The sequence below is a fragment of the Musa acuminata genome, chromosome BXJ2-4, assembly GCF_036884655.1.
Source record: "Musa acuminata AAA Group cultivar baxijiao chromosome BXJ2-4, Cavendish_Baxijiao_AAA, whole genome shotgun sequence".
Classification (NCBI taxonomy): Eukaryota; Viridiplantae; Streptophyta; class Magnoliopsida; order Zingiberales; family Musaceae; genus Musa; species Musa acuminata.
In genome coordinates, this window is record NC_088341.1 from 27,027,974 (window position 1) to 27,053,619 (window position 25,646).

Consider the following 25,646-nt stretch of genomic DNA (forward strand, 5'->3'; position numbering starts at 1 on the left):
TTATGTTTATGAACTCTTAACTATATTTATATTAATGACAGTCTTAGTACTATAATGACTTATGATATGATAATAAAGGTGTTGCCATGACCCGACTTTTGCACTACAATTATAGTCTTTGCACTATATAACCCTTAGTTATATTTATAATTTTTATAAAAATATATTTAAATATATATTGTTATGAAAAATATTTTAAGCATTTTATATGATTTGAAATCCATGTAAGTTAAGAAAATATTTGATATTTATGGATAATTTGGAAACTTGTATTAAATGCCTAAAGAATTTATATGTTGAATTATGGTACTTACTAAGCTGTGGTTGCTCATATGATTATTTCTTAAATTTTTAGATTTTGAGGAGTAGCCCATTTTGGATACAAGGAAAAGAATGATTTAAATTTTTAAATATTTTTTTGTATTGAAATTATTTTTTATATGTCATTTAAACTAAGATATTATGAACTCTAATGGAGTTGTTTGAATTTATTGAAATGTCTTATGGGTAGATTGAATTACATAATAATTATTCTGTATAAGTTATTTATTTTGGTTCCAACCTTACATTCCTATAGAAAAACATATAGAATTGCGGCGTTGTATTGTCCCTATCTTTCCACTAGGTTGGGGCTATTATAATTTCTGATATTAGAACAATGGTTCAAGATCTTATAAAAAGTATGTGTTTCAAAAATATTTTGAGGACTTTTGATGATTTAACTCTGTGATAACATTGAGTGTAATCATAAATATATGTGTTCAAGGAAAGGATAATTTTGAAGATGTTTGATGTATATTTATGTCTTAAAATATAAAATGAGATGTGATGTTATAGTATGATTGATGTCATGAAGATTTATTAATCTTGATTATTTTTAGGTTTAGATAGGTGAAGAATAAGAGGAAGAAACGAGGGATAAGGAAGAAAAAAGGGGAAGAGGGAGAGGGGAATGATCTGTTGTGACCAGAGAAAAAGTAAGGTAGAAGAAGAAAACGAAGAAGAAAAAAAGAAGAAAATAGAATAAAAAATAAGAGGAAAATTTTGTTGAGGATTTGGTTTAATATCAAATGAATTCAAATCAAGCCAACAAAATTATGTTAGGCAAAAATGATTATGTTGAAAAAATAAAAAAAAATAAAAAAAGGAAAGAAAATATCATGATTCTATGTTTGCATGGAGGATATGTGATCAGGGTAAGTAGCGGATGACTCTGTTTAGGCTATGTTTAAAAATATTAATGCAAGTGATTTATCACATCATATTTGAAAATAATTAAAAAAATCTGATTATTATTAGTTTCAAATGAGATATGAGTTAGTTAGATCTAAAATAATATGCAAAAGGATTTTATAAAATTTTTAATTTTGTAAAAAATAATTAATATGTTATTTTTTTGTTACGTGACAGTTGTATGGTCAAAATTGTTATGATCTAGACCTTATCAATGAGGTTATACATTAATTATATATTCATAAACTAGTTTTTTTTACATGACAGTTGTGTGGTTAAAATTGCTATGATTTAGACCTTACCAATGAGATTATACATTAGTTATATGTTCATAAACTAGTTTTTTTTACCTACATTATGAGGGTTAAATATAATTTTGAGACTTGTCATCAATACATATTACTATTGTGATACATATACCTTAGTTATATTTATGTTTATGAACCCTAAATTATATTTATATTAATGATAGTTTTTGCACTATAGTGATTATGATCTGATAAGAAATTAGTTATATTTATGATTTTATTATGAAAATATATTTAAATGTATTTTATTTTGAAAAATATTCGAAGTATCTGTTGTGATGTAAAATGCATGTAAGGTTAAGAAAGTATATGATATTTATGCATATTTCAAAAGCATATATTGGACGCCTAAAGAATTTATATATTTCAAGTAAATACTTATTAGAGATAAGTTTTGCTTTGAATTACAGTGATTTTCAGATTTTGAAGGGTAGCTCATTTTTGATATAAAGAGAAGAATGATTTGAAGTTCTGGACACTATTGTATATTCAGATTATTATTTTTATATGTCATTTAGACTGAAATATTATGAAATCTAAGGGAGTTTGAATTTATTGAAATATCCTAAGGGTGGTTCGAATTATGAATTGAATTACGTGATAATTATTCTGTGAAAATTATTTATTTCGATTGAGGCATTTACATTGGTACATGAAAACCTATAGGATTGCAAGGTTGTAGCATCTCCAATTTTCCTGGGTCGGGGTTTTTACATCGACAAAGCTAAATCTATTACAACATCAAATGTAATGGATAAAACAGTGAAGCAAAATGATGCTCGACTACATAACCATGACGAGAAAGATCAAACGTTTAAGACGTCAGTCAGTATGAGACGCAACCGATGGAAGAGAAGTCCACTGGATCGATCATCTTTCACCATTCCTCAAGTCTGAAAGCTTCAAGGAATCAAGAGATGGGAGGTTTGGGTGCGTCTTCGGTGTCGACAACTTGTAGAAGATGTGCTTCATCGTTGGCCGGGTTTCTGGGTTGTCGTCCACGCAGCGAATTGCCAACCTTAACACTGCAACCACTTCATCCGCAGCTTCGGCAGTAGGAAGCGGTACGCGCTGGTCTAATATAGTTTTCACAGAGCTGCTTTGGGCGGCGGAAGAAGGAAGAACAGAGATGAACTCTCCCGGATAAGTTCCCATCAGCAACTCAAGCGTGACCACTCCGAAACTGTACACATCGCATTGGGTGGTCACTCTCATTCTGTAAGCAAGCTCTGCAAACACAAGCCAAAAAAAAATGATCACACAACTTCCAACGTAGAGAACCATGATTGTCAAGAATTAAGGACAACAATCTTACCAGGTGCTAAGTAACCATGCGTGCCAGCAATCATGCTCCAATTCGATGAATCCGGCTGCAGGAGTCGAGCGATGCCGAAGTCAGAAACACAAGCCTTGAATTCTGAATCGAGCAGAATATTGTTGCTGGTTATATCCCGATGAACGATGGGTTGGTCGCAATCATGATGCATGTAGGAGAGAGCACGAGCCACATCCTTGACAACATCCACCCTCTTCACCCAGTCCAGTTCAGCTGCTGCAGCTTCGCTTCTGAGGATGGATCCCAGACTTCCTCTCTCCATATACTCGTACACCAGAAACTTGTGCCGAGTAGAGGAGCAGAATCCGTAGAGCTTGACGATGTTCCGATGCCGAATTCGAGTGAGTGTTTGTATTTCGTTTTGAAAGGGTGTCTCATTCGATGTATTCTCGATCTCCTGTTGGTGAATTTTCTTCACTGCTAGCACCTTGCCGCTGGTTAATTTGGCTCTATAAACACTGCCACAGGCACCAGTTCCGATACAGTATTTGTCGTTGAAATCTTCTGTGGCTTCAATGATGTCCTTGTACGCGTATCTTCCGTCAAAACTCAGTATGCAGAATGCACCTTCTCTGTTGCCGTTATCTTGAACAGGTAGCGACTGTTTCTTCCTCTTTCGGAATTGCAAGGCAGCTCCAACGATCATGAGTGATAGAAGAATGAAGACCATGGAAGCAGTGATAGCTAAGATAACGACTACTTTGTGGTGCTTGCTTTCATCATTTCTTCTCGTAGCGGATGAAACACATGGAGGCAAGCCTTTGACGACCCCGCACAAGCCTTTGTTGTGGAGGAACCACTCCAGTGGAGCTTTACGGAAAAACGGGCTATCAGGCACAGGCCCCTCCAATTCGTTGTGTGATACATCTATGACGGACAAGCTAACCATGTCCTTCAAAGATGATGGAAGGCCACCGGTGAAGCCATTCTGCGACAGATTCAAATGCTGCAACATCGACAACTTGCCGAGTTGCGACGGTATCTCCCCTGTCAGTGAGTTGTGGCTGAGGTCGAGTGCTTCTTGAAGGTACACCAGATTGCCGATCTCCAAAGGGATGCTTCCACTGAGATTGTTGTTGTTCAGCTTCAGAAGTTGGAGTTTCATGCAATTGCCGATTTGATACGGTATCCTTCCTGTCAATCCGTTTGTCGACAAATCAAGAAGTTGAAGATTTGACATCCTTCCCAACTCCACTGGTACCTCTCCAACAAGTCGATTGTTGCTCAGGCTCAGGTTATAAAGATACGCCAGGTTTCCCAAGCTCTTTGGGATCTCTCCTTGCAGGTGGTTTGAGGAAAGGTCCAGTTCTTGTAGGTTCGACAAGTGCCCAAACTCTGGCCGTATCACTCCAGTGATGTTGTTATTTGAGACTCTTAGGCATGTCAGGTTGTGCCATCTTCCCCAGTCAGGCGAGAGTGTTCCAGACAATCTATTGAAGCTGAGATCCACATACCAAAGATGCGGATAGACTCCCAAATAGTGAGATATAGCTCCTGTGAGTTGGTTATGATGAAGGTAGAGCCTGCTTAATCCCGTACAATTCTTCAAGGTCATGGGGATAGGACCTTGGAATCTGTTGTTGCTCACTGCGAGGTATGACAGGGCTCCTCCTTTGCATATGTCCGCAGGCAAATAATCGGAGAAGTTGTTGTTTGACAATTGAAGCGATGTCAAACCTATGATGTTGTTCATCTCCGGAGGTAATGATCCAGATAGTCTATTTCTGAATAAACGAAGGTCAGTAAGGTTCCTTAAGTTTCCAAGAGATGGAGGTATAGGGCCTGACAATTTATTCTCATAAAGATGAAGGATATTCAACTTGCTCATATTTCCCAGAGAGAAAGGGATAAAACCTGTTAACATATTGCTTGAGAGGTCAAGATTGAAAACCTCAATTAGATTTCCAATCCCACGAGGGATAGAACCAGAAAGTTGATTTTTCCATAGAAACAAAGACTGTAGTTTGGTTAAATTGCATAATGAAAAAGGGATGCGACCTCCTAACATGTTCATTTGGAGAGAGAGATTAGTAATCTTTAGAAGATTTCCCATCTCAATAGGAATAGAGCCTGATAACTCATTGTCAAAAAGATAAAGAATATTCAAATTACTCATGTTTCCTATGGTGGAAGGGATGAGACCGGTTAACATATTACTCGAGAGGTCAAGATTGGAAACCTCAATTAGATTTCCAATTTCAGGAGGGATGGATCCAGAAAGTTGATTTTTCCATAGAAAAAAAGATCGTAGCTTGGTTAAGTTACATAATGAGAAAGGGATGTGACCTCCTAACATGTTCATTTGGAGAGAGAGATTGGTAATCTCTAGGAGATTTCCAATCTGAGGAGGAATAGAGCCCGATAACTCATTATCAAAAAGATAAAGTATGTTCAAGTTACTCATATTTCCTATGGTGGAAGGGATATGACCGGTTAACATATTACTCGAGAGATCAAGATTTGAAACCTCAATTAGATTTCCAATCTCATGAGGGATGGATCCAGAAAGTTGATTTTTCCATAGAAACAAAGACTGTAGTTTGGTTAAGTTGCATAATGAAAAAGGAATCTGACCTCCTAATATGTTCATTTGGAGAGAGAGATTGGTAATCTCTAGGAGATTTCCGATCTCGGGAGGAATAAAGCCCGATAACTCATTATCAAAAAGATGAAGTATGTTCAAGTTACTCATGTTTCCTATGGTGGAAGGGATAGGACCTGTTAATATATTACTCGAGAGGTCTAGATAGGAGACCGTAATTAAATTTCCAATTTCAAAAGGGAGGAAACCAGAAAGATGATTTCTCCACAAGAATAAATACTGTAACTTGGTTAGGTTTCCTAAGATGAAAAAAAGGGTACCAGTTAAACTATTATTAGAGAGTGAAAAGTAAACCAAGTCTCTTAAATCTCCTAATTGTGGAGGGATGGATCCAGTTAACTGGTTTTCATAAAGAGCCAAGTGATACAGTTTTGTCAGGTTCCCTAAACTGGGAGGAATGGAGCCAGATAGTTGGTTGTCCCCAAGTTCCAAAAAGCTTAACTTCTCGAGTCTCCCCAGCTCCCTGGGGATGACACCCCTAAGCTTATTTTGTCCCAGGTCCAAGTGCGTAAGGCCACTAAGGTTACTCAACGATGGAGGTACTGAACTCATTATTTGATTTTGACTCAGGCTTAAGAATTGGAGCCCCTTCATTGAGCCCATCTCGATCGGGATTCTGCCCACGAACAGGTTGCCAGTGAGATCAAGCGTTACCAGCTGCGAGAGGGTGGCGATGGCAGGGGGAATAGTTCCATTGAGCCGGTTGCAACTGAGGTTGAGAGTGGCGAGTGATCCCAACGACGAAAAATTAAATGCATCAAGTGGCCCTGCTAAGCTCATATCTGGCAGATGCACGTCGGTGATGACCAAGCGGCCCTTACGTGTGACGCTGCATGCAACCCCAGTCCAGTTGCAAGGACGGGAGTCGATGTTCCAGGATGCCAGCAATTGCCCACCTTGGAGGGTGGACTTCCAGTGTAATAGAGCCCTCGCTTGGGACCCTAGTGAAGTTGCTGTTACAAGAACAAGAAAAGGAGAGAGCAATACCAGTAGCCAGAGGAGGTTGGCCGGAAGAGAACTTCTGTAGAGTTGAGATGGCATGACGGTGGTGCAGCTGAAGAAGACAGCAGTGCAGAAATGTTGTTGTGGGTTTGAGCGAAGAGATGAGGGGCCTTTTATTTATAGGTTTTACTCCCCTGACATTCGATGTTTAGGCATTAGAGGACACAGTGCCTTGTGAATTCTATGCCGTGTTATTCAAGAAAAAAGAAAAGATGGACAGTGCCTCTGCTAGTCAACATGTTTAATCATGTGTCAAATCCCCCATCATGCTCAATTGAATTAATGATTAGCTAGATTGATTGGAATCTTCTACACGTTCAAAATCACCCATCATGCCGTGACTCTTTCACAAGTCCTGCGCAGACCACTATTGAGCGATTCGATCTTATCAGAAGCTGGTTGAGCGATTCATCTCATCCAAAATTGAGAGTAACATCTTTCATATTATTATTTTTATTTATTTGAGTGTCATAGGAGAGGATTAAAAGTAAATCGACAAATTAGATGCGCAAAATTTCTATGAAGTGGTCAAGTCAAGGCTGAAAAAAAGTCAAGGCATGCATCGATCAGCACAGCATCTCAAGTCAAGTCGAGTCAAGTTGATCTTATCAAGTTCAGTAAGGAGTCACTTTATAAATAAAGTCGACCTTATCAGCTTCAAGAATGGCTTCCTTCGAAGAACCCGGGTCATACGAAAAGAAGAGATACCAGCGTGATGGTTGGTACTCCTCCAATGATATTATAACGCGTTTTGTTTCCAACGAAAGAGGGAAGAATTTGTATAACCTGAAAGTGCTCGAGTGTCAAACGATGTTGATACATAATTCTCTAGACTTCTTAGTGGCATGTGATAATGACACAGCTCATTGCATTCACACTTTTTTGGTCTTCCGGACGTGACCCTTGTTCATAAGAATGATATTTTCTACGGTATGATAGATCTTCACATAAGAAGATTTGCGTCACTTTTATGATGGCACATCTCAAGTCAAGTCAACCGTATACGTCATCCAACATTACCTGGGTAGTTTGAAAGACCCTTCGGTTAAATTTGACCCTTCAGTTAAATTTGATCAGAAGTACCTCCTCATCAACTTCGTGTTTTATTTTATAACATTTTAAATTATTTTTATTTTAATTAGAGGTTAGATTATTTATTCTTGATCTAACTCATTCTGGTGTGAAAAATAAACCCTCCGTTTTCTTTGACTTCAACTAATGCAGTCTACTTTTTTTTTTGACATCCAGTGAATCAAAAGCACGGACAAAAAGTGACAATTTATCGACCCCGGAACTTTTGTCCTATATTTTATTAATAAAAGAAATTAATAAAATTCAAATGGATAGACTTATAAGATGGTCAAACAGTATGTCCCATGCTTTTACAGATATATACATACTATATAACTCATGACTTGTTCTTTGATACTATAATTTATAACACCATACTTTTAATTTTACTCAAATCATATATGCATAATTAGAATAGATTGTCACTTTTCTATTTACTTATATTGTCATCAAAAGTATAGTAGAAAATGGGCAAATTTGAACCATTGCACTACCTCTCATACACAGAGAAGTGTTTGACAATTGTACATATTACTATCAACACATAAAGTCGACATAAAGTCAAGTATCGTACATATCGTGTCTAATATATATATATATATATATATATATCTTATCATCTATATTTATATTGACATGGGTCCATAAGTGAGGTATTATATTCTTACCTGGAAAATAAGATTTATAATAAATAATAACTTAGTAAGTATAAGTTTTATTTAAGTGAACATACATCATGTACAACTTTTTGAAGGTCATACGCATGAAACTTTTTATAATCATCTCATCTTCTTATGATTTCTTTAGCAACCTATAATCATGTGACATGCTAGATGCATAGTAAAGAGGTAAAATTATAATTCAAGTAAATTATAATTCATGTGTGCACAGATTGGTTTGTATATAATAGAAACTTATAGTATGCCAATGAACTCCCATATCACATATCATGACATCTATATGTATTCCTATATTGTACGTCTTTACAAATACATAGAACATTTCATAGTGAACTTATCTTCTTATGACCTCTTTGGCAACATACCACCCTATAACATGACACATGTATAATAAGATATAACACTATTCAAAGTAAATCATAGATCATAGCACATGCAATAGAAAATTATAGTAACTCTATCGTCATATATCATAACATATATATATATATATATATGTATATTCCCACACCGCATATTATATATGTAAATGTATCATAACATATATGTATATTCCCACACCGCCTAATAAGAAGATAAATTTTTTATTTAAAGTGAATTAGAATACGGATGTGCGAGAATAATTTAGAGTACATGCAATAGAAAATCATAATACCTCAATCAACTTTTATATCACATTTCACAATATGTATATGCACTCTCATATTGCACATCGTAATATATACGTGTACTGTCATACCACACATTATAACATACATATGTACTCATATACTATACATCATAATATATATAATATATATGTACACTCCAATATTATATTGTTGAATCTTAGATTTTGATGACGAAACCAATTGATAAGTGTCTATGATTTAATCCACGTTTTGAGTGATGAAGGATTCTTCGATCAAGATGAGACAATTAAAGCAGGAAGAATTATATTAGGTTGGAGTGAACATGTCAGAATATTGGACGTCAGGCTGGAGGATCGGTCGACGTATCGACAAAAGGCTTCAGGCCATGGTTTCGGGCATCGGGCCAAGAAGAGTAGATATTGCGCCAAGGATATCAGAATTATGGAGGTCAACTGGCTGATTGGGCAATAGGCCTTAGGAGAGGACGATACGCCAAAGAATCGGACGAAGCGTCAATGGACCAATGACATGCCGGACAACATGATTCATGCTTAGTAATAATTATCTAAATTGAAGTGTGTTTTTATGTGTGTAGAATTAACTACGATAGCAAGACATAAAGCAAAATGAAATCCCGAAGTTAAGAACGAGATTTCGTTGGGAGTTTGAAAGTTCGTCGGAAGTCCAGACGTTCGTCGAAAGTTCTACCGAAACTGACCGAGAAGTCCAGGAGCTTGCCAAAAAAGCTCGTCGGAACTCGCCAAGAAGATAGTCGTGAAATCCAAGAGTTTGTCGGGAGTCCACTGGAATATTGCCGAGAGATCGTTGGAAGTTTGCTGAAAGTTCGCTAGAAGAAACCAAGACCTAGGGACTTGTTTAGCTTAGTAAATGTCTTAAATTTCATAGTTAGCACATAATTAAGATTGAAATTGGGCCAACCCAATTAGGGGCCAGTTGGACCCATATAAGGACTATGTTGGGCGTAATGAAAGGCTCAAGCAGTGACCTAAGAGATGGCACCGTCGTGGCACAATCTCTAAGACTATGTCAAGTAGTGGTACCGCCCAGACATAGTCTCAGAGAGACTGTCAGGCAATGATACCACTAGTTTTGGTAGTGGTATCGTTAGTCTGGGCGATGGTACCACCCAATGCAGTGTCAATGTCAGACCAACACTAGCAGTGGTACCGCCCAACACAGGAGGTGGTGCCTCTCGTACCCAGGAAACCCGGGATGAGATATTTTTAGGCTCCAAGTTTGAATCAACTTAAGGCCTATAAATACCTCTCTCATCCCTGGTTAAGATACACAAATATTGAGAGGTAAAAAGAAAGAAACGCTGCTGTAATCTTATGTGAACTCCTCTCAAAGTTCTAAGTATTAGAATAGCTTGAGAGAGGAGTAAGTGGGGGTGTAAGAGTTATCTCCTAAATCTAGTAAAAGGAGAAAGAGGTGTAAAAGGTGGTTGGTCTTCACCTATTGAAAGAAGATTGATAGTAAATGCCGGTGGCCTCGACGGAAGAGGAATCGACGGAGTGGATGTAGGTCACGACGACCGAACCACTATAAAAATCTAGTTTGCGTCTCGTCTTGAGCAATTTACTTTAATTGCAAATCACTTTACTTGCTTACTACTTTTAATATATTTACGAATGTATTTCAAGTTAAGATATTTACGAAACGGTTTTCGTCCGAATCAGTTTTGATCGAAACGAAATGATTTGAATGCATGATTTTATCGCTGCACTAATTCACCCTCCCTCTTAGTGCTGACTAGTTCCTAACATTTATGTCATAACATATACATACATCATACATCATAATATATCCATGCACTCTTATATTGTATATCATAATATGTACATGCATCATATGTCATAACATATCCATACACTCCCATATTGTACATCATAACAAATAATATACACTTTTACATCACATGTCATAACATGTCTATGCACTGCCATATTATAGTGGCAACATATATGTAGACTCCCACGTGGAACATCATATTATACACATGTATGATATTTATTTTTATTGTAATTCATATATCCTTATTCTTATGCAATGTATACATTAATATCATACTTATAACTATCTCATGATAATCATTTCATTCAAAGTATACTTTTAAAAATATATTTGAATACACATAATGCATATGATCATTATTTAATAATAAGTTAAGCTTATATTACCTTATTTGACTTAAAATGAAGTTTCTCTCGTGCTTTTAAACTTCTAAAACTCATATCTTGATATATAGAGATGATATGTATTCAATTCTAAAGCCTATATCCTTTAAGAGATTCTTTTAAAATATATTAAAAGAATAGACTAATTGTATCCCTAAGAGTGTCAATTTAGCTTGACCAAGACTCCATTACTAAAAATAAAATATTCTAAATACTTCATATTGGAACACTCATAACTCTATATACAAGTTTCAAATCAAAGCAATACTAGATGCTGTAGAATCATAACAGATTAATTCAACACATATCCAAAAATCAAAGATTAAATTACACTCTATATTACTCAAAAGTAGCTAAAAGTATTAGTCCCTAGGTTATATTAGTAGTTATATTATAATATGCTGAACTCAAACCCTAGGTTATATATATAAAAGGGTTATGATTTTTTATTTTGTTCTTCACTAGCAATAGGGTCTTTGACCTTAACAATAATAAGATGAAGAATTAAGAGGATTGGTGAAGAAGGAAAGAAAGGTTTTGTGACTTATTAGGTTGGTAAGGAGAATGAGGCCAAAATAGAGGTATTTTGTGAGCTGCTTAAGAGACAACCAAAAGGCTTTTGAGTTCAATCCTATCAAGTCTTATCTCAAGTTTTTCTTTTTTTCAAATATAATTTTAGGGTTGCTACGATATAATTTGAGCTTAATTTGGATTGACAACAGTGATGAGTTTTTGGTCTAAATTCATTCTTCAATCTCACTTAGGTATCTTAACATTTTTAGTACAACACTCATCTTTGATTTTCATCTCCACTTAATTATCCATTTTTTGAGAAACACTTAGGGTTGAGAAACACTTAGGGTCTACTACGATATTAGAGTCTCTTCTAAATGCTTATTGCTATAACTTTATCTCATACAAAATCTACTAGCACACTTAGGCTTATTGCACTAGAGGATCACATATTTTCACTATAAAACATACTTAAAATACATATCAATGCAAATGTATACTTTAAATAGTATTTAGAAGAACTTTGTGTATAATATTCTTCAAAGAGAAGAGAAAGAAGTGAAAACAATAGAGGCAAAGGAAAGTAGAATAAAAAAACTTAGGCAAGGAGGAGATGGAAAACAAAAGAAAAGGGAGAAGGAAGAGAGAGAGAGAGAGAGAGAGAGAGAGAGAGAGAGAGGAGAAGAAAGGAAAGTAAAAGAAAAAAAGCAGAATCATGCATGCCGAGAAAGAAACAGAGAGGAAGTGAGAGAAAAGAAAGAAAAAGAGATAAGAAAAGAAAAACAAAGGGAAAAATTAAAAAAGTATGGAAAATTTATTAGGGATTCATTTTGATATCAAATTCAGATCAAACCCAAGAAAATTATATGAGGAATGGTTTTAAATTTTCTTATATTCTTATTAAACAGATATGTGTTTTGAATTATAGATTGATGAATTTTAATGTTTTTGGTTAATTTGATATTTATATCATGAATATGATAAAAGAATAAAAATTGATAATGTTAGAAAAATAAAGAAATAAAAAGAGGTAGCAGAATTATATGTTTGTATAGAGGATATGCAGGTAAGTATATGATAACTCTAACTAGTCTGTTTTCTAAAGTATTAATGTGTGTTTGAAATTTATTAATACATATGATTTACTTAAATTATAAACCATTTTATTGCCAAAGGAATTATATGTTGACGATTTGGAAAAGCATATGATTTGAATAGTTATTTGTTATATTACAAGCATGATTGATTTATGTTTTCTAATTCAAATAAAAATATGTCCAATATTACATTTGAAAAGGATTGAAAAGTATGTGAATATTATTAGTTTGGAATGATATATGATTGAATCAATTTTGAAATGATATGCAAAAAATTATTAAAAAATATAATTTTATAAAAAAAATAATATATTTGTTTTAGTAAAATGATAGTTGTTTGATATGATAATTATCTAGACCTACTAATAAGAGTTATACATTGGAATATATTTTAAAAACTAGTTTCTTCTATATCCTAACATAGGAAGATATGTGTTACCTATATATACTATATACTATGGGAGTTAAATATAGTTTTGAACTTTGTTCCAAGGGTATAATATGGTCGTAGCCATTGATACTACTATGATTTTTACTTTGACATATACACCATAGTTATATTATGTGTATGGATAACTAGCTATATTTATATGAATGATAGTCTTTACACTATAATATTTTATTATAATCAAGTCAAATAATTAATCTACATATGAAAGTATGATGCTATCTTTTTATCTCAAATTGAATCTAAATACATTGACAATGCTCTCAAAATGCGTATTTGCACTACATGAAGAACTAAATCAATTTGGGAGAAATAAGGTGTAGATACGACCTAGTAATCATATTATAATTAGCACTAAATGGGTATTTAGGAATAAGAAAGATAAATTTGGTATTGTGATTCGAAACAATGCTAGATTAGTGGTCAAATGTTTCAACCAAGAAGAAGACATCAACTATAAAGAAATCTTCACTCCTATAGTAAGGCTTGAAGCCATAAGGATACTCATTCCTTATACATATTGTAAAAATTTTAAGCTATTTCAAATGGATGTCAAAAGTGCTTTTCTCAGTGGCTTTATTTTCGAAAAAATTTATGTTGAGCAACCACCTATATTTGAGAATTTTTTTTTCAAACTATATTTATAAGTTATCCAAGACTCTCTATGAGTTGAAGCAAGCCCCAAGGGCTCGAAATAAGAGACTTAGCTCATTTCTTATTAAGAATAATTTTTTAAAAGATAAGTTTCATACCACATTATTTATTAAATATTTTAAAATACTTTTTTTATTATTCAAATTTATGTTGATAATATTATTTTTGGTTCTATAATTGAATTTTTATATAAATCATTTGTCAAAAAGTATAAGTCAAGAATTTGAAATGAGTTTAGTGGGTGAATTGACATTTTTCGTAGGATTGCAAATTAAGAAACTAAGTAATGAAACTTTTATTAGTCAAACTAAGTATACTTTAGATTTATTAAAACAATTTTATATGTATAGTGCTAAGGTTATTAATACACCAATGAGCACTTCTACAAAATTAGATATGGATAATGATGAAGAATACTTTGATGAAAAGACTTATAGAGATATGATAGATAGCTTACTATATCTTACTACAATGAGACCTAATATAATGTTTAGTATTAGACTGTGTAAAATTTCAATCTAATCCTAACAATCTCATTATATAGCAATTAAAAATATTTTTAGATACTTAAAAGAAACTCCTAATATATGATTATGGTATCCAAAATCTGAAAATTTTGATTTGATTACTTATGCTAATGCAGACTTTACTGGATATAGAATAGATAGAAAAAGTACCTCTAGAACATGTCAACTTCTAAGTCATACACTTGTTTCTCGGTCTTCCTAGAAATAAAATTTTGTTGCATTATCTACAATCGAGGTTGAATATGTAGTAGTAGATGTGCATAAGTAATTTAGATTAAAAATACCTTAGAAGACTATGAAATTTACTTGAAAAACATCCCTATAATATATTAACATTATATATTATTTTATTAGGAATTATATTAATAATCATGATATATCGTTAGATTTTATTGACATAAAATATAAATTAGTAGATATTTTTATGAAACCATGAGGAATAATTCAATTTCATTAGAAGAGAATTAGGCATGTTGAATCTTTCAAACACATGAATTTTTCTCATATATTTTTATGGATCATTATCTTGATTATTCGGTATTTAAGACTTGAGTTGTCTTTTGAATCAAGATCATTTACTATTTGATCTTAACTTTTTCTTTTCTCTATTTACAAAAGAAAAGATTTGTCAAAATGAATCATGGTCTTTTGGCATTCACTTTTTTTATCTTTCATGATTTGAACATATTTTTTATATTAATATTTTTCATATTATGATTGGAACATTAATGTAAATTTTTTACCAATATATCCTTCCTTTCTTTTTTTGATAATGACAAAGGGGAAAAAGAGAAGTGCTAACTTGCACATCTCAAGAGAAGCAAAAAATTTATTAGCTTGTATATTTCAAAGAGAAGCAAAAACTTGCTAGCTTATATGTTTTAAAGAGAGGTAAAAAGTTACACTTTTCTCCTTTTGGTTGATGACAAAGGGAGAGAAGTTATGATGATTTGAAATTTCAATCATGCATATTATGATGTATCTTGTTGATTTGAAATTTTAATCATGTATATTATGATATATCTTGATGATTTGAAATTTTAATCATATATGTTATGATGTACCTTGATGATTTAAAATTTTAATGTTTTGGAATCATGCATATTATGATATACCTTGATGATTTGAAGTTATGCCCAAAGTTATGATGATTTGAAATTGTTATGTTTTGGATTATGCAAGTTATGATGTACCTTGATGATTTGGAATCTTAACTCATACTTTGATATTATGATGATGCATATGATATATGCAATGATATATTAACTATGCATATAAAGTGTGAAAGTCACTTTCATTAAAATTATTTCAACTTGAATTCAAAGACTAAAATTAGAAGGTTATCTCTTCCTGAATTCAAGTTTATTTTGATATGACTTATAGATAAGAAGAGTTTAGTTAAAACTCCATCATCAATTGCTTATCATCATCAAAAAGGGCGAGATTATTGAATCTCGGATTTTGATGATAAAATCAATTGATAAAATTATAAACTAATGAGTGTTTGAGAAAAGTGATGTAGGACTAACTTCGATCATAGAAAGGTAAATTGATTGAAGTGGGAGAATCATACTTTGGCTCCGAGTGTATCATATAAAAAATCGGACGTCAAGCCAAAAGGATTAAGTATTACGCTAAGATCAGATGTTATAGGAGGTCAACATACTAATCGATTGGGCAATACATCAAAGGAAAACATGATGTGCTGAGAGTTTGGATGAAGTGCCGGATGAACGAATGACATGCAAGATAATATAGGATTCATGATTGTAATCATTTATGTCTTGATCGAAGTAGTTTAGGTTTTAATTGAGTTAGTTTTGAGTGTAACTATGTCAACTTAATTAAGAGTTCATTGGGCTTGAATCAACATTGAATTGGGCCTATTGGAAAGCCAATTCAATAATCTGAAGTTGGGTCCACTACTAGACCAAGCAGTGGAACCACTTGTGAGTTGGAAAGTACGGAGTGTACATTTTCAAAAAAACCCAACGGTGGTACTACCAGAACATAATCTTCTAGGCTGTTAGGTGATGGTATCGCCTAAGCAGGTTGTGGTACCGCTAGTGCTCAGTGTGGCAAGCAGTAGTACCACCCAACACTGGCGGTAGTACCGCCAGTACCCTAAAAATCTAGGAATAAAACTTTTTGACTCCACTTTTGAAGTCATTTGAGACCTATAAACACCCACTCATTCTTGCTTGAGATAGCAAGAAAAGAGCATAAAAAACTTGTGATTCTAAGTGTGTAAACTCTGTTGAAATAATTGAGTTCCTTCCTCCTTAAGCTTCTAAGTCATTCTAAGGGAGGTGTGAGGATTACTTGTAAAAGAAAGTTGTAAATGTTCTATCTTAAGCCGGCGGAAAGAAGAAAAGAGTTGTAATAAGGATTGTTGATCTTCGTCTATTGAAAAATAAATCATAAGTGAAAGCCGATGGCCTCAACGGAGGAGGAATCGGGAGTGGACATATGTCACGACGACCGAACCACTATAAATTTGATATGTATTTTCTTTTATACCCTTCATTACTATTGCTTACTAATTTAATTGCTTGTTATACTTACTCATATTCTAAGTTAAGTACATTTCTAATACCAATTTTATCTAACGAATTTTTGTATCATTTCTCTATTTCAAAAGTACTAATTCAAACCCTCCCTCTTAGTGCCTTTACGATACTAACAGATAAAATATATAAATTATAAAGAAACATTCACTCCTATGTCTAAACTTAAAGCTATAAGGATATTTCTTACCTATATATATTTTATAAATTTTAAATTAATTTAAATTGATATCAAAATTACTTTTCTTAATGGTTTTATTTTTGAATATATTTATATTGAACAATCACCTAGATTTGAAAACAATAAATTTCTAAATCATATTTATAAATTATCTAAGACTCTTTATTGGTTGAAAGAAAGCTCATAGGGCTTGGTATGAGAGACTTGGTTCTTTTCTTATACAACATAACTTTTCAAATGGTAAAGTCAGCACTATATTATTTATTAAATATTTTAATAATAATTTTTTATTCAGATTTATTTTGATGATATTATTTTTTATTCTACTAATAAATCTTTATGTGAATCATTTGCTAGGAGTATGAGTTAAGGATTTGAAATAAGCTTAATGGGTGAATTGATATTTTTTTAAGATTACAAATTAAGCAATTAAATGATAAGAATTTCATTAGTCAAACCAAGTATACTCTTGATCTATTAAAATAATTTTATATAAATAATGCTAAGGTTATCAACATACTAATAAGTATCTCTACTAAATTAAATATAGATAAGGAAGGAAAATACCTTATTAAAATAATATATAGAAGCATGATAGGTAGTTTACTATACCTTACTACAACTAGACCTGATATACTGTTTAATATTGAACTTTATGTAAAATTTCAGTCTACTCTTAAACAATCTCACTATAAAGCAGTAAAAAAAATAGATATAATATGAGATTATGGTATCCTAGATCTAAAAATTTTAATTTGATTACTTACGCTGATGATGACTTTGTATGATGTTGAATAGATAGAAAAAATACCTATAGAACTTATCAGTTCTTATATCATATACTTATTTCTTGGTCACCCCAAGAAGCAAAACTTTATCATACTATATACAACTAAAGCTGAATATATTGTGATAAGTATATGCTGCACACATATAATTTATATGAAGAATACTTTAGAATATTATGGGCTTTTCTTGAAAGACACCCTTATAAAATATAATAATACTAGTGTAATTTGTTTGATAAAATATCTTATTCAATACTTACGAATAAGTATATTGACATTAGACATTTTTTATTAGGGATGATTGCTATATATCTTTGGATTTCATTAACATGAAACATTAGTTAGTAGATATTTTTATTAAACTACTAAATAAAGAATAATTTAATTTTATTAGAAGAGAATTAAACATGTTGAATCTTTCAAATGTATGATTAAAAATATTTTACTATTTGTTCTCTTATGATTCCTTTTGCTAACGACTAAATGAGAGATTTATCCAAATAAATTATGATCTTTCACTTACTTCTCGGTGGTATTCATGACTTGAGATTGATTTTATAATTCTTTTGTATTTATGACCTATATACTCTATTCTTTTTCTTGATAAAAAAGAGAGAGAAGAAATAACTCATATATTTTTGTTAATGACCAAAGGAGAGAAATAGTGATTCGTGCCTAGCCTATGTGTTGAACAAGGTGACTTAAGATGCTTTTATAAATTTTTTGTTTATAGTGACTCATGCCTAACTTTTGTTAATTATTCTTTGAAATTCAAATCTAGATTGAATATTTAGACTTACAATGATAATATCAATAAGATCGAATTTGTTTCAACCTAAATTTAAGACTACCATTGAAAGAATATTATTTTATCTTCTTGGTATTCTTAACTAAGCTTATCGCTGATAACATAATATTGAGATTCTTCATGTACCATGATATTAAAGTAATTTTTATTTTTATACAATTGGATCGTTGATATACTTCTTTTTTTTTTTCTTTTATGACAAAGGGGGAGAAATAGTAACTCATACTTTTTATGACAAACAGGGAGAAGTGACTTATGCATGAACAGAGAGAATCATAATGTCTCACTAACCAATAATTTCTCCCTTAACATAAATTAATTACTATAAATGATATATTACTTTATTATTAACTTCTATATTTGTGTATTATAGTTAAGGAAATAATTAAATTTGGTTTCCTTAATCACATAGATAAGTTACGAATTCTACTAATCAATTAAATTATTAATTGAATTATTTCCTAATGAGTGATTTAATATTTAGGAAGTAAATAATTTACATTCCATTTTTGTGTGTGAACTATAAGAAATGAATATTATATTACTTTTTTTGTGTGTGAAAGTAAATATAAAATAAATTAAAAATAAAAATTAAATTATTACTTACCTTTCGGGGAGATATCATCTTCTCCTATATAAAGGGATTACTCATCCCTCATTCTCTACTAAGCCTAACAATAGAAAGATTGAAGAGATGACTTTTTGGGGATATGATATCAAGGAGGGATAATCAAAGAGAGGTAGGATCCTTTCTTTTTAATTAGCTTTGATTTGTGTTTTGAAATCTTACGTTGAGATTGTTATAATTTTATAATGAATGATGATGTTTTAATTTCGAAATTTCATGATTTATAAATAATAATAATTGATTTGTGATGTTAGACTGATTATTTGATTTGTATTTATCTTTTAAGCTTAAGTGAATTCTAATAATTAAATTAATATTAAAATTCACTTAAGCTTAAAAGATCAATACAAATCAAATAATCAGTCTAACATCACAAATCAATTATTATTATTTATAAATAATAAAATTTTGAAATTAAAACATAATTAAAAAGAAAGGATCCTACCTCTCTTCGATTATCCCTTCCTTGATATCATCTTCCCGGAAAGTCATCTCCTCAATCCTCCTATTGTTAGGCTTAGTAGAGAATGAGGGATGAATAGTCCCTTTATATAGGAGAAGATACGATCTTCCCGAAAGGTAAGTAATAATTTATTTTTTTTTTTTTTTATATTTTCTTTCACACACAAAAAAAAGTAATATAATATTCATTTCTTATAGTTCACACACAAAAATAGAATATAAATTATTTACTTCCTAAATATCAAATCACTCATTAGGAAATAAATCAATTAATAATTTAATTGATTAGTAAAATTCCTAACTTATTAATGTGATTAAGGAAACCAAATTTAATTATTTCCTTAACTATAATACATAAATATAGAAGTTAATAATAAAGTAATATATCATTTATAGTAATTAATTTATGTTAAGGGAGAAATTATCGATGATTACATCTCTCCCCCATTTAATAGAAATTTGATCCCCAAATTTGATTAAGAATAACATTAATCAATATAGTTAGCTTTTGAAATACTAAGTCGAACAAAACTAAATTAGCTTGAAAAATATTTTAATTAAATGTACCACTCGAAAACTTTTTAGTTAAAAATATATATATTTATATATTTTTAACATAAAATATATGACAGATTAATAAAATTTATTGAATAAATTTGGTTTTAGATTACCCAAGTATATCAAATTATATATCTAATAAGTCAATAAAATTTTTAATTTTTAAAAATTAATTGATTGTTCACATAAAATATAAGTTGAGGTGCAACTCAACAAAAGCAATTGAAATGATGAAAATTTATCCAACTATTCAACATATATTCTTTTATAATTTTGAATGATTTATATTTTATATATGTCAAAGAAATAACATTATATCTAATTCTCATTAGACTCATCATTTCATTAAACAAATAATATCTGATAATTAATTTTACATTAAATCAAAACTATATTTAAATTAATTACTTATATAATTAAGTTTAAATATCAATGCACGATCAAATGTATTCTAACTTCTATAAACCATCCTAGCATATGTCAAGAATAATATATGGTAACAAAAATTATAAAGGTAAATACTTTATATTTATAAAGTTCTTATAAAATTTTTGCACTTAAAATTATCAAAACTTTTACATTAAGAGAGAATAACTGAAACTTACTATAATCTTAATGAATAACTAAGTCATATATATCTCAAAAATAAAATAAATATTCTATAATTAAATTAACATCCTAATTTACTTTTCGAAAAGGCGACAAGAGGATCATGAAAAAATCATATTCAAAATAAAAATTCTTATGAGAGTTTATAAGATAAACTAATATGACACTTATTTTAATTTAGAGAAAAATTAAAATTTTGACCTTCTATAATCCTATTTCAAGTCATTTAACGAAATTCAACTAACATCTTTAATCAACTATTTTTATAAAGTAAATTATATTTGACTAAAAATGATCATAATATCTTAAATACATGTTGTATTTAATCTAATTCTCAAAATCTAAATCTTAAATACTAATTGGGTCATCTAATATTCTAGTCCTAGGATCCCATATTCTAATAGATCCTCAAAATCATTGCTCTAATACCATTAAATTTGTTACATCCCGATTTATAAAAAGAATAATAAATCGGTAATTTACTATCCATAATTTACATAATACACTCCCTCCTTTTCTTTTCATTCATCTTTGAATTCAAATCATTGTTTTACAGTAGTAAATATTCTATTAGCTAGAAAAATGATATCTTCTTCATAGGGTCATAAATCTCTTCCACCCAAGCTTCAGATCTATTATACAATAGTAGATTACTCTGAAAATAAATATAAAATAAAAACACATCAGCAATCACACATGTTGGTAGGAACCTCAGAAAAATCATAAAAATAATCTTCAATATTTATGAAATATAAACAAATATGAATAATTCAATATGAAAATATATCTATTCATCATAAAACTTATGCATCAGAAAAATGATGATAATTTCTTGCATAATAAACAAAATCATGCATCAGCCACATGTAACACATACATAATAATAAAGACGTACATCACCCAATGGTGCACTCTCCTAACAGCGGATGGAGAGGCATATTCCACGGGATGGATTCCTCCCAACAGCGGATGGAGATAATCTATATTGCACTCCCAACAGTGGATGGAGTGGTATCCCTCACCCGTCCAAGTGGGGACACGTTCCTCCCAACAACGGATGGAGGAATCGTCTAACTATCACATCTGACGGCCCGCTAATCCCCGAAAGGAATTGCCATACCTGCCCTCGACAGGGATACATAAACATCTATGATTATTCATTTATACTCATTCATTCACTCATGCATACATCAAGAAATCAATATGATTAAATATTATGATAGACCATACTTGATGTAAATCTATTATACTATGTTCATTGGTGGCTTTGCACTATGATGAGCCCGTATCTCCTTTCACAAGTTACACTCCCAATATGAACTACTAGTCTAGTCGCATCTACTATATGATACTTATCATATCAATATCATAAATATAGAAAACCAATAATTATTTTCAAATAAAACCTTTTAATTCATTAAATCATAAAAGCATTAAACATCAATATCTCAATAGCCCTCAATCAATCAAAATCCTAATTGGAATAACTCGACTTAAACCAAACTCAATTCGATTATAATCTAGCGGAACCAATATCAAATCCTTATGGAACCAGTCTAGAATCACTCTAAACCGATCTAATTTAGATTTGATTGATTTTGATTAGGTCAAATAGGTTTGAACTAGTCAAGTTAGTTTAGAATCACCCTAAATCGATTTTAATTGATCAAACTTATCTGATTTCGTCAATTAATAAGCTCAAACCAATAGAGAGAGAGATTAGACTATGTCATATAGTGCTAACCCAAACCGAACCAACCCACCTGAGTCTTGGGCGGGTCATATACATTGCATATACCTATTCCAAATACTAGGTTGAGTTAAGGTACGACGGGCTATATAAAAGGAGCGACGATATGTCTAATGCTAATCGCGTAGTTAGATAAGCTTAACTTCATAGACTAAGTTAATCCTCACTTATAAATTGGACTGGGCCTTACCATTGAATTAGGCCATGCTTGGCTCACGAGTTGATCCTAGACAAATGAGTTGGGGTCGTATCTGACCACCTAGACTGAGTTGTATCTAGCCGTGGCCCATGCGTAGCCATATGGTTAGGTCGTACCTTACCATATGAGTTGGGTTATATATGGTCACATGGACTGGATTGTACCTAGCCACATGAGTTGGCCCATGCCTAACCACATGATTGGGTCGTACCTTACCGCATGGGCTGGGTCATACATGGTCATATGGACTAGATCGTACCTAGCCACATGGGTTGGGTCATGCTTGACCACATGGGTTAGGTTGTACTTAGTCACATAAGCTAAGTTGTATATGACCATATGGTATGAGTCGATTCGATCTGGTCGATCAACTTGACTCAAGTTAAATCCCAATTAGACTCCTCTTATCAAATTAGATTTTAATATTTAAAATTATTAAAGAATTACTTAAATACATTAATTAAAACTTTAAATTCATGATCTAAAATTTAAACTAATTATATCATAGAAATTCACAGTTCTTGAAACATAGATATAACTAATTAAATAAATCATAATGTCTCTAACTCATACAACTCATGTTTGATTTATGCAAAAGGTTAATATATAATTATTTTTAATTGACATTATAAATTGATAATGTTTAAATTTTAAAATTTTAAAATAATTATAATTATAACTTAAAAATTTTAATTTATTGAATATTAATTTTTGAGCTTGAATGAATGAATCATAATATCACAAAAATTAATTTTTTTAATTTAAATTCAATATAATCATAATATCATAAAAAGGATATATGATCATTTGAATTTAAATTTATTATTACTTTTAAAAATAATATATAGATAAGGGAGTTTTATTAAAATCTCATCCTCAATTGGTTGAAAATGGGGGAGATTGTTGAATCCCATATTTTGATGATGAGACCAATTGATGAGTTTATTAGACTAATATACCGTTAAAATAAGTGATGTAGGAAATACTTGGATCATAGACTCGGATCACCAAAGGGCCAATTGTCGAGAAGGAGAGTCAAATATTGTGTTAGGAAATTGTCCAATCGAAAATTGGACATTCAATCAAAAGGATTAGTCAACATGTTAGAGATCAAACTTCATACTATAGGTTTGAGCATTATGTCAGATCAGATATTATGTCAAAAAATTGGATGCCATGAAAAAGTGGACATATCGGTGGTATAGGCAATATATTGAAGGAAATAATGATGTGTTAGAGATTCGGATAAAATGTTAAGAGATCGAATAATATGCGAGTAAACAATATGTTAAAAGCTTTAAAGATATGTTGGATACGTTAAGATCAAAGTCGAGATAGATTTAGGCCAATTTAAGATAGTATTGGGTTAAAATAAAGCTCACTTATCATAGAATGCCAAACACATGGCCTAAACTACCTAGGCTAGTAATGGTACTACTTATAGTTGTAGTAGTACCACCTATTAAGATCTTAGTGACACTAGGAAGAGGGGTGGTGAACTAGTGATATAGCAAATTTTAATCGACTTTAAAGTTCGATCATAAAATTCGTGTCAAAAATATGATTAACAAAATATCAAGTGTGAGCAAGGGTTACGAGTAAAATCAATGATAATAAATAAGTAATTACAAATAAAAGTATAAGAAAAATAAGAAATGTAAATTGATTTATAGTAGTTTAGTCTTCCCGACGTACATCCACTCCCGATTTCTCTTCCCTCAACGCTATCATCTTTCACTATCGATCTCCTTTCCAATGAGTAAAGATCAATTATCCTTGTTATAACTTCTTTCCATTTTATAAGTTTAGGAGAGAACCTCCCGACTCACTCTTTTATAAAAGATCTCTCATCTCCTACAACTTAGTATCATAACTAAATTCAAGAGGGAGAAAGAGACTCAAATACTGCTCAAAGAGATAGTTACAATACTTCACAAACTCAAAAATAGATGTTTTATCAACTAAGCCTGAGTGAGATATTTATAGGCCCCAAAAAGTTTTAAGAATAGGGCCAAAAAATTCAATCCTCAAAATTTTAGAATACAAGCAATACTATCACCAGCATTAAGTGGTACCACCTTCTCAAGTTTTGATGACGTAATTCTAAACTTCGACGATACTACAACTGCAAAGTTTAAATTTTAGGTAGAACTATCACCACCCTAGGTGGTACTACTATTGCTATAAGTGGTACTATCATGGTAAGGTTGAAAAGTACAAATAATGTTTGTCAGCTAACTCAGGTGGCACTACCGCCTAAGCTTAGTGGTACCACTACCTAGGCCTATTTTAGGCTACTAGTTTGGCCTTTTAATAGGCCTAATTCAGCTCAACTTCAAACCCAATAGCTTTCTTAATAAGTTGGCATTATTTCAACCTAATACCAACTCAAATTAACCTAAAATAAACTCAATCAATATTTTGACAGATCAACCACATATTTGGTACATTTATGAAACTTTCAGTATATTGTATGCTCTACTAGCATATTATATGATCTTACGATACTTTGTTTGAACCTTCAGCACATCACCCTTTCCTTTAGCATATCACCCATTCCATTAGATGTTAACTTTTCTATGGCATCCAATCTTTTGATGTAATCTTCGATCCTTCCAATAAGATGCCCAAACCTATAGCACAAAGTTCAATCTCTAACTTATCGACCAATCCTTCGACTTGATATCCAATTTTTAACATGATAATTTCTCGATGTAACATCTGACTCTCTTACTCAATAGTTGACTCTTTGGTCTATTGAATCTCAAATTTTGATAATGAAACTAATTAATGAG

The 25,646-nt window shown here is 31.6% G+C and overlaps 1 protein-coding gene across 1 annotated transcript; it reads right to left on the reverse strand.

Moving 5' to 3' along the window:
• Window positions 1-2,186: 2,186 nt before the first annotated feature.
• On the reverse strand, window positions 2,187-6,614 carry LOC135610182 (probable leucine-rich repeat receptor-like protein kinase At1g35710). Its single transcript, XM_065104354.1, has 2 exons — window positions 2,857-6,614; window positions 2,187-2,770 (listed from the first exon to the last, which is right to left on the reverse strand). The coding sequence occupies exons 1-2, from the start codon at window positions 6,518-6,520 to the stop codon at window positions 2,412-2,414; spliced, it is 4,023 nt and encodes a 1,340-aa protein (XP_064960426.1). The 5' UTR covers window positions 6,521-6,614; the 3' UTR covers window positions 2,187-2,411.
• Between the last annotated feature and the right edge of the window lie 19,032 nt (window positions 6,615-25,646).